General features: G+C 32.5%; 2 protein-coding genes across 7 annotated transcripts; both read left to right on the forward strand.

Moving 5' to 3' along the window:
- The first annotated feature begins 946 nt into the window (after positions 1-946).
- On the forward strand, positions 947-6,942 carry LOC123215263 (phosphatidylinositol/phosphatidylcholine transfer protein SFH9-like). 6 transcript variants are annotated; one of them, XM_044635289.1, is made up of 17 exons: positions 947-1,229; positions 1,305-1,544; positions 1,626-1,926; positions 2,256-2,355; positions 2,615-2,881; positions 2,971-3,048; positions 3,143-3,244; positions 3,325-3,374; positions 3,474-3,573; positions 3,697-3,786; positions 3,889-3,981; positions 4,457-4,538; positions 5,203-5,233; positions 5,323-5,600; positions 5,708-5,782; positions 6,383-6,554; positions 6,621-6,942. In XM_044635289.1, the coding sequence occupies exons 2-14, from the start codon at positions 1,538-1,540 to the stop codon at positions 5,423-5,425; spliced, it is 1,404 nt and encodes a 467-aa protein (XP_044491224.1). In that variant the 5' UTR covers positions 947-1,229; positions 1,305-1,537; the 3' UTR covers positions 5,426-5,600; positions 5,708-5,782; positions 6,383-6,554; positions 6,621-6,942. The 6 variants fall into 6 exon arrangements, with proteins under 6 accessions (XP_044491224.1, XP_044491222.1, XP_044491221.1 ...); XM_044635287.1 differs by lacking the exon at positions 5,203-5,233 and having other exon boundaries at positions 949-1,229; XM_044635284.1 differs by having other exon boundaries at positions 950-1,229; positions 5,203-5,600.
- Positions 6,943-9,364: 2,422 nt separating this feature from the next.
- LOC123217334 lies at positions 9,365-10,303 on the forward strand. The gene has a single exon (XM_044638311.1). It carries the CDS (start codon positions 9,523-9,525, stop codon positions 10,189-10,191), a length of 669 nt encoding a protein of 222 aa, XP_044494246.1. The 5' UTR covers positions 9,365-9,522; the 3' UTR covers positions 10,192-10,303.
- The last annotated feature ends 119 nt before the right edge of the window (positions 10,304-10,422 follow it).

A 10,422-nucleotide genomic window follows, 5' to 3' on the forward strand; every position in this document is an offset into this window, starting at 1 on the left:
TATAAATGTGTATATATTTATGTATCTAAAATAGGTACACATAGTTTTATTGAATATTTTTTTGTTCACACAATAAATTACTCTCACGTTGAACCTTATTATCACCACACGAACCCCACGTGTTACAACTTACAACATTTTCTCACCACGTGTACCCTATGAGTCACAGCTTACAATATTTTCTCACCATGTGGGCTCATGTGTTATAACTATTCTGACCATGCTGACCCCATGTGCTCCAACCTATTCTGACCATGCGCACCTCGCGTATAAGGGTTTTCGATTATTTTCTACCACAAGTGGTGGTGAGTGCTCTTTGCAATTTTTTAATTTGGGAGGTTTTTTTTGTCCTTTTCCATATGAATGGCAAATTAGAATTCTTCTATTTAAAGAATTTTTAATGTATAAATTTTAAATTAATGTATTTTTATTTATATTCTTATATAAAATAAGAAAAAAAAAGAAAGATAAATTTGAATTAAATTAAATAATAAATTTAAATTATTAATTTAAGTTATAAATTCGAATTAAATTGAGACGTAAATTTAAGATACCAATTCGAGTTAAAAATTCAAACAAAACACAATATCTCAGCTCCATTTCAAAATAAATCGAATCTTTTAGTTAGAATTCGAATAGAACTAAGCCAACTTCTGAAATCAAGCTGAATCAATTCAAATTCAATCCTAATTGACGAACAAATTCCAAATTTTTTTTAAATATCACAAGTAAAAATATATTTTAAAATATTCAATACAAAACTTGAAAAATATCAATTTACCTTTTATATAGTAAAATATCAACCACCACAAACAATTAAATCGTTAAAAAATTAGATAAATATCAATTTGACACTTATATAATTAAATATCAAATAACACTACATGATATAATATATATTTAATAACCTCACATGATAAAGTATGGCTCCACCTTATTGTAAAAACAAAGCAACAAACAAGTAGCTCAATTTGCCGCAGTCACCTGTAACTCCTTACTCGATCAATAAGACAATGCGCCGGTTTCACGCTTTCTCAACCTGAAAGCTACTTCCCTGCTTCCACTTCCACATTGTTGTTATTATTATTATTATAAAGTTCTTTTTCACAGAGAGATTGTCATTAGAAAGAAACTGTAATAATATATATGTATATATATGTATGCACGTTTAAAGCATTTTTAATCGTGAAGCTGAAGTACTGGATCGCGTGAATGTTGCTTGGTCCAAGGTATAATGATTTAGTAGATGATTGAAGGCTGTTTTAATCGTGAATTTTTTTTTATTTCTGATTGACTTTTATCAGTGTTCTTCGCCAATTATGCGAACTCGTGTCGTTGTCTACTTATTTGCATGAAGAATTTTGGACAATTTCGTCGTTTTGTATAAGCTGCGACTTTTACCAGCCAAGATTCCTCCAGATCTAGAAGATCTCTGTTTCTTCATATAACCGACGTTGTTACGGAGATTTCTCTGATTTACTTGCCTTCTTTCGTACTGAGTCAGTCTGGATTCAGATTATATTAAATATTAGAGGCAATGCAAGGTAGATTCATTTATACATTTAATCCAACGTTTCCTTTTTAGTTTTTATTGATACTTAGTCAAATTGTTTCTTCTTTTTCAGAGGTAATTTGGATTGAAGAAGGTGAGAAGTTTAAAGGTGGCTTAGATGTTGACACATCCGAGGACGAGAGACGGAGAAGTCGGAGCAGATCTCTGAGGAAGAAAGCTATGAGTGCATCAACAAGACTGACACACAGTCTCAGAAAACGCGGCAAGCATGTTTCTAATTCTCGATATGCTTCGATTTCGATTGAAGATGTGAGAGATGCGGAGGAGGAAAAGGCAGTTAATGCCTTTCGCCAGGCATTGATTTCCCATGACCTTCTTCCACCTCGCCACGATGATTACCACACCATGTTGAGGTATCCTGATCATCAATTTTTAATAGCCAGTTGTGAACATGAGACGATCAGATCGATTGCTTTCTCAGTTTTGCAATGATTTTGATGGAGTTATCACAATGCATATAGGATTGTGGTTTTCGTAAATATTTATGAAATTTTATCATAATTAATTTAAATCTCTTAATTTAATGGACGAAGAAAGGGAATATTTAGTCCATTTTTATAGCCTTTATCCATAGTCGATTATACAAACATTGAATTTGTTGCTATTTCTTTTGGGATTTCGCTCCTTAGTTTCTTTAATCTTATTCTAATAAAATGCAGAACACTGGGATTTCTTGCCGCAGATTCTTGAAGGCAAGGAAATTTGATTTTGACAAAACTGTACAGATGTGGGCAGAAATGCTGAAGTGGAGGCAAGAGTTTGGGGCTGATTCTATCTTACAGGTAATTCTAACAATCAGGACTGCATTACAAGAGTAAAATGGATTTATCATGGGATAATATAATGAAATGAGTGATACTAAGCTTTGGCTGATGTATGAGTCAGAATGGGCAACTGATCTATGCGGTCTCACTCAGATTTAAACTTAGCGATGGTTGTTCAAATTTCTGTCTTAGCCTATCACTTGTGTCAGAAGCTCTTATTTACTATCTTAATTTTTTTTATTTTTATGATGGCTTGAACAATATGATGACTTTCCAGGATTTTGTCTATGATGAATTCGAAGAAGTCCAGTGTTACTATCCTCATGGTTACCATGGTGTAGATAAAGAGGGTCGGCCTGTTTACATTGAGAGACTTGACAGAGCTGAACCCAGCAAGCTTTTGAATGTCACCACAGTGGAAAGATTTTTAAAATATCATGTTCAGGGTTTTGAGAAGACATTCGCCATGAAGTTCCCAGCATGTTCTATCGCTGCCAAGAGGCACGTAGATACAACAATAACCATACTGGATGTCCATGGATTGGTAATTTCTAAACCTTCTCTGGTCTACCCTTTTTGCTCTGTAAGTCATCTTATAACCTTATTGTTTCTTATTTGTAATTGATCATGCAGAAGTGGATGAGTTTTGGTAGGGTTGCGCATGACCTTTTAATGCGCATACAGAAAATTGATGGTGACAACTATCCTGAGGTAGCTGCATTATTAAAGTAAAGAAAAGCATTTAAACATTGGTCTTTAAATTTAGTGATTATCACTGACATTTGTTCATTCTCATTTACAACAGACATTACACCGGATGTTCATTGTTAATGCTGGCAATGGATTCAAACTGCTATGGAGCACAGCTAAAACCTTTCTGGACCCAAAAACAACTGCAAAGATTCATGTAAGCAATGTTTTTATTTGTATGTCTTCTATTCTGGAGGTTGTATGAAATAATCTGAGATGGTTGTGTCAATAATGCAGGTTTTAGGCAATAGGTTCCATAAACAACTGTTGGAGATTATAGACTCGAGGTTGGGATTTTCTAATTGCCATTGCTGCATTATGAAATTAGTGCTGGAATATATCTGTAACTCTCCTCACAAAATCTTTTAAATTTTCTTTAAAAACAGCCAATTACCAGATTTTCTTGGAGGAACCTGCTCATGTCCAAACGAAGGCGGATGCATTAGATCTGACAAGGGACCTTGGAATGATCCAGGAATTATGAAAGTTAGACCCTAACCTGTAGTTAAAAAATATTTTTGGTGAAGTTCGTTACAAGCTATTGATATATATTATTTCTCTTTCTTTTATGTCTGGAAAACTTTTACATTGTGAATCTTCTATTTGAAGCTGGTACATGCTAGTCATGCTATGTCCCCAAGGAAGACAATAAGTTCTTCTAATGGCGATGATTTAGAACTAAAATTATTCACCTCTAAGGTAAGTTGTTAATTAGTCAACCGTTCTAATAATCTTATGTCATCTTAACCTTGCATTTTGTAATATGTTACTTTATTGATGCATGTTACTTTATCGATGCAGGTTGCAAATAATGAAATATCTTCTATTGATTCAACTGTAGATTCAAGGCCAAGTACATCAGGCTTCATACAGTTGATGCCATTTCATAACAAAGTTAGTTTAGAGCATATAGTACTCTTTTTTCCATTCTAATTTCCATTTTTAATCTTTCTGCATTATCTTTAAACATACATCTTTATCATAAGGTTTAACTCTGAGCTGGATATTTTTTCTCATAAATTTGGGCCTTATCTTTCCTTTTACTGTAAAAATATTTTACTTGTTAACTGGATCAAGAAAAATGAAATTGTATATAAGAACATAGAATGTTTGAAGGATTCTGCAAGCCTCAATGATTTCTGTTGTCTGGAGAATTTAACAAAATCCATTTCCATAAATATATTTTGCCAAAGTTTTGAAATTACAAAAATTATTTTTTTTTTTTTTTTTTGTGCTTTTCCTTTTTTGATCATAAAATAGACATCCATCAGCATAGAGACTATTTCAATAGATGGCATTTTCTAGTTTATCTTGTATGCTATGAAAACATAATTACTATTTATCCCTCGCTTTGCATCATATTTCTCAGCGAAGGATGAATGGTCCTACTTCTATCTGCAGTGTGGTTGAACCAGTTGATGCCACAGGAGCTGATGGTGCCAGATCTACAAGTAAGTTATTTACACATTCGAATATAATGAAAATGTCATTAGTTTATTCAAATGATGTAATATATGCTTATCACATATGATGGAATCTCTGGTGTTGTGGATGAGGCAATTAGGATCATGTTGAAGCAAAACAAATATATTTTATCCAATGGTGCATCTATATCCAACCATATCAGGGTATAGAAGCCTGCAGCTTTATGCTTGGTTCTATTTGGCCAGGATTCAAGCTGGTCTGTCAGTGAGGTCTTCTCTTTATCCGTGAAATAAAAAGATTTTACTGCTAGGTAGTCTTTTGGCTGCCAGTATAGATTGCCTGCCTGTCATACCCATGTGAAATTAAAAAAATTAATAAATAATATAGTGTTTGATGTCGCTAGGTGCTTGGTGTGATGGTACATTTTTGCTCCCAATCTTGTGCTTGTATTCTTGTTCAAATTGATCGACAAAATTTTTAATTTGTATCAATAGTGATATATAAATCTTTAAAGTTTTACCGTATGATTAATTGTAATAGAGTTATTATTATTATTATTTTTTACATTATTGGATAAGTTATAAACTTGATACTTTTTTTCTTTGTCGTGTTTACTCCATTGGATTTAGCAATTTGTTTGTTGCTTCTGTGTCCGAGATTTACATGTACCAAATTTTGTGCTTCTGACAGATGATTTAGCCATAGAAGATAATCCAAGAAGGTCACTAAAGAAGTTCATTCCTTATGTAACAAGTCAAGTGGTTCACTTTGTATTCAATCTGTTTGCATGTATCTATCTTCTACTTCCAGGATTGAGAAAACTTTTTATGGTGCAACATGCAAATATACCATTAGAAAATCAGACAAAATCTCAGATAGCACACTCAATGTCTCAAGAGCAAAATCTTCCTGAGGCAGTTGAGCAGGACTCATTTTATCCATGCTGTGAGAGACTGCAGCGTTTAGAAGCGTTGGTAGGCGATCTACTTAAAAAACCTAAAAGTATTCCTCCAGAGAAAGAAGACATGCTTTTTGAATCATTGAATCGCATTAAATCCATTGAACAAGATTTACAAAAGACAAAAAGAGTAAGTACTCTTCTTTTTGCACTATGCTGGTAATTCAGAGGAGCTCAGAGGAATCAGTTGATGTATTTAATTTTCTTTGTGATTAAAACCATCCTTCCTTTCTGTAGGCACTTATTGCTACTGCAACAAGACAAGTAGAGCTTGCCGAGTCACTGGAAAATTTAAAGGAAAGCAGCTTACCTGTAAGTTAGTAGTTTCTGTGATCAAGATATAAACTATCTTCTTCAGGAGTTTACGTGGTTAGTCAGCAATAGCAGTTGCCATCAGAAAAATTAAATCTGTAGTCTAATGACTTTAGGGGTCATTCCTATGAGTTGTGAGAGTAGATTAATATGGATAAAATTTTCAATAAAACTATATGTAAAACTTTAGGCATAAACAATGACATCACCAAATAATTTGATATTATTTTATCTCAAATTTAAAACTATTTAATCACATGTTTGTATGTAAAGTCGTGTATATTATTTATGTATATAACATTACTCTAAAATTTTATTCGGTTGTGAAATTTCTCAAGGTATAACTGTGTGGTATTGTTGTAGTTGGAGGGTACTGACTTATGGAATGCTTGATCTCTTCAAACTCTATCAGTTGAAATAAAAATAGTTAGATAAGCATATTGTCAATCATGAAAGTGATGTTTGAGACATAAACAGTAGTGAGCATATATATGATTCATGGATGGACATTGGGTTTGCATTTATTCAGTTTACATAAACAAAGTACCTATATCTAAATTCTTTGTCAATCATTAAAGTTCTTGTTTACTTTAATCGCAGGTGGCAAACGCATGTTGGCTGAGAAAATGCAGATCATATACCCCATCAAGATGAGCATCGTTATTTAGAAAACATGTTTAATTAAGCTGTCTTTCAAATTTGCCCAGACATTCAACAATGCGAACTAGTCAGCGAGTCTTTCTTCTTAAAGTTGTAAATCATAATAATGCAGGTTAGTCTTGATATCTGTTTCTCTCTCTCTCTGTGGCAGTAACTCATCTTAGTTTCTTTCTCCTAGGTTCTTTTAATTGGAGCAGAGAGTAGCCAGCCATCCAGCCAGCGAAGTGAAAGTGTGGCACTGTTTTTAGGGCTCATAACACGGTTGTCAATAGGGATAATTTTGGCAGTGAGCGGGACACTGATGTACAAATAATGTTTGATGTTTCTGTACATATTATATTGTCTCTTTCCTTCTCTTTGTTTTTTTTTTTCTTACAGGGTACCTTGAGTTCAACCAATTTTTAGTCAATTGTGAAACGTAACTAATTATTTCTCTCTCTTGTTTATGAGCTAGTAGTTGGATTCGATGTGAGAATCCAATTGACCAAGTTGTTGATTGATATTTGTATTGTGTTGACGCAGAGATGGGAAGATCATATGAAGCAATAAATCATAGTTAATATGTGGAGCGTGAATAACATTTAATAAATTTTGGCATACTTGGATTGTAAAAGCTTATTTGTTAGTTGGAAGGGTTGAATTCGAGTCAAACTAAATTTAAACAAGATGAAACTCATTTTTGGCTCATTTTTAAGTGGGCTCGGCTCATAAACTGTTTGAGCTTGTCAAGCATGGAGAAACACCAGTTTGTGTTTGGTTTGTTTTGCGATTTAAAAGTCTATGATCTACTCACATCTAGCTCAGATTTGTATAAATAGACTAGATTTAGTTTGAGTTTGCACGAGATGTTTGGTTCGACTCCTTTAAACAACATCATTCATTTTAATTTTTTTTAATGATACAAATCGTGTTTGACTCGCAAGTCGAGTACAACCTCTATTCGAGTTTGAATTTATATTTGTTTTCTCTAACACTTTGTATTCAAATTCATATTTGTTTGCTTTATGTTTATATTCAGACTTATTCAAACAAAATTTATTTGAAATTCAATCCTACTCCATGGGGTTGCACTAAACAAATTTTGGAATCGGAAAAGCAGCCATCATAATTTTTTTTTGTTGTCTTTTATTCTAATTTTAAAATGGCATATGACTATTTTTCACCAGCATAATTATATTTTAACGGATAAAAATAGTTTTTTTAATCATTTTATATAACATTATAAAAGTAATATTATGCATATTTATAATCAAATTACATTTTCACTTTAACTAGTTTAACAGTAAAGGAAAAGAAACAGGTGACGTTTAGTAAAGGGAAAGAGGCAGATGACCATTGTTGTGATTGAGGGATAGAGGTGCGCTGCGGTGGTGATGGAGGGAAGGAGAGACTCATTGCGGCGAAGAAGAGTTTAAGAACGACAATTCCCGCCAGGGAGAGCAACTTTACTGTCTTTGAACGAGGGAAAAAAAAAACCATTAAAATAACTTTTTTAAATGTAAAATCAAACTTAATTTAATAAAATTTTGTTTGAAAAACTAACCATAAGAAATATAATATAATAATTTTATTACTAATAAAAAAATTAAAAATAATTATTTTACAAATCACACTCAAATTTTTTAATTTAATAATTTAGATCTTAAAAAAAGTTTGAAATTTGTAAATAAGTTCTTGAAAATTTTTTAAAAACCCTACCTCTGACGTCATTAAGATCTTATTGTTCTCACCCCAAGATTTAAAATATTACAATAACAACCTTTTGAAACTAAATTGTGAACAGTAATTTTGGTAATATGAATGTTAATTTTTGAAAGAAAAATAGACATTTTTCCCTTTCTTATTTAAAAAATTATCATGTTTATCCCCCTATTTAAAAAAAAAACATTTTGACTTTAATAATTTGTAATATTATATCTATATTTCTAATTTATTGAGTTTTGTTTAATTCTTAAAAAATGTAATTAACAATTTTAAAAATATTGATTGACATATTGAATTTTAAAAAATTTCAAAACACCCAAACTTTTTTTTGAATTTTAGAAACCTCTTAAATTTTTTTTACACCCTAATATTTTCAAATATTATAATTCACCCTAAATACATGATTATACTTTTTAACATCCCTATCTAATTTTTATAGATTTGGGACTATATTTGGAAATAAAAGAGTAGAAATTTAACCGAAATTTTGCTCCAACCACCGTATTTAATATTGGGTCAGAAAAGTGGCTTTCGGGTGGGAAATCTATATCAACCAAAAGAATTGTTCCCGCCCAAGGTTTAATGTAATTGTACAGTCGCATCCGTTAACTTTAAAAAACTCAAACATTTTTTCATACGCTAATTCTGTTAAAAAATTATGTTGGAGTTAGAGATAAAAGCGTTATTAAATAAAAAATTAAAGTTTGATCATATTTGCCCCCTTAAATGTAAAAATTTAACAATTTTTTCTCATTTAAAGTTTGAAAAATAAATATTTTCCCCTTAAGATTTGTAGTTTTCCCTTATTGCTATTATTCCATCTGATGATTGGAGCTTACCAACCTTCATACCGACGCTCCTCCCTCTCATAGAAGATAATAATATAAAGGTTGATTAGCTCAAGTTACTAGAAGAGCAACAATAAGAGAAAACTACAAATACTAAAAGGAAAATATTCATTTTTAAAACTTTTGGTGGAGAAGAGAGAATTGTTAAATTTTTAAACTTAAAGAAAATATGTAATAAAATTTTAATTTTTAAATTTTTTTATTAAATAATAATATTACTCTTAAATTTAACTAAGTTTTTAAATTAAAAATTGGCTCATAAATAAGTATTTGAATATTTTAAAATTAGCGGGTAGGACTTTGAAATTATATAAAAGCTTGAATAGGAACAAGCTTTTTGGCCACCTCTATCAAATGAATCTCTATATGCAGTGGGTGGGTGTTACGCTAGAACACATAGGTCCACCTTAGCGAAACATTGTTATAGAGAGACCACCTAACCCACCCACTAACACAGGAAGAAGAAAGAAGAAGAAAGAAACCTAAACCTATCCATTCCAATCCAAATTTTCAAATTAGTGTTTGAGAATGGGCACACACGCAGTTTCAGTTTCATCACCGATAAAGAAACCTCAACCAATTCCCTGGACAAACCAAGAGACTTTTCACCTCATCCAAGCCTATCAAGATAAATGGTATTCTATGGAGCGGAGCCCCCTCAAGGCTACTCACTGGGAAGAAGTCGCCGTAACCGTCGCCTTACGTTGTGGTTACGACCACTCTAACCCATCAACAAAATCCGGTATCCAGTGTCGTCACAAGATCGAAAAGCTCCGGAAACGCTACCATTCCGAAAAACAACGCGCCCCAGTCTCTTCTTCTTGGAATTTTTTTAACCTTATGGATTGCTTGCTAAATGGTCCTTTGCCTCTCTCAGCACTCCCGCCCGTAGAAATTGAAGAGGAAGAGGATGATAGTTTTGTTATTAAATCAGAGAGTATTGATAATATAGATGGGAGGTGGGATGATGAGGTTTTTGGAGTGAGATTAGCTGAGGAAATAAGGGGGTTTGCAGGGAGGATTGAGAGGATGGAGAAGAGGAAGATTAAAGTTATGAGGGAATTTGAGAGGAGGAGAGTGGAGATGGAGAATAAACGAATTCAGATGATCGTTGACTCACAGAGGAAGATGGTAGATATTATTGAGAATACTTTTGGAGATAACAAGAAGCCTAAGATTGACCACCTCTTGGCCTGAATTTACGCTCTCTTTTCTCTTCTTTTCTTTAGGTGTTTTATTTTGCTGCTCATATTGTTCTAAATTGTGAAACTTGAAGCATTATGAAGAATTTAAAGAATTTGCAAATTCAGGGCTTTTTTTTTTTTTCTTTTAATTTATTATTTTGAGACGTGCCAGATAATCCGTTAACAGAAAGAACCAAATTCAGAAATCTGGGCAGGCTTCATAAAATAAAGTTCTCTTTCTGTT

The sequence above is a fragment of the Mangifera indica genome, chromosome 5 (assembly GCF_011075055.1).
Source record: "Mangifera indica cultivar Alphonso chromosome 5, CATAS_Mindica_2.1, whole genome shotgun sequence".
Taxonomy (NCBI): domain Eukaryota; kingdom Viridiplantae; phylum Streptophyta; class Magnoliopsida; order Sapindales; family Anacardiaceae; genus Mangifera; species Mangifera indica.

Excerpts from the sequence above, each read along its gene's own strand:
- LOC123215263 (XM_044635284.1), top strand. Across the intron at positions 2,356-2,614 it reads GGGCTGATTCTATCTTACAG|GATTTTGTCTATGATGAATT; the intron begins GTAATTCTAACA and ends ATGACTTTCCAG. Across the intron at positions 4,539-5,202 it reads TGATGGTGCCAGATCTACAA|ATGATTTAGCCATAGAAGAT; the intron begins GTAAGTTATTTA and ends TGCTTCTGACAG.
- LOC123217334 (XM_044638311.1), top strand. The coding sequence starts at position 9,523 with ATGGGCACACACGCAGTTTCAGTTTCATCACCGATAAAGAAACCTCAA.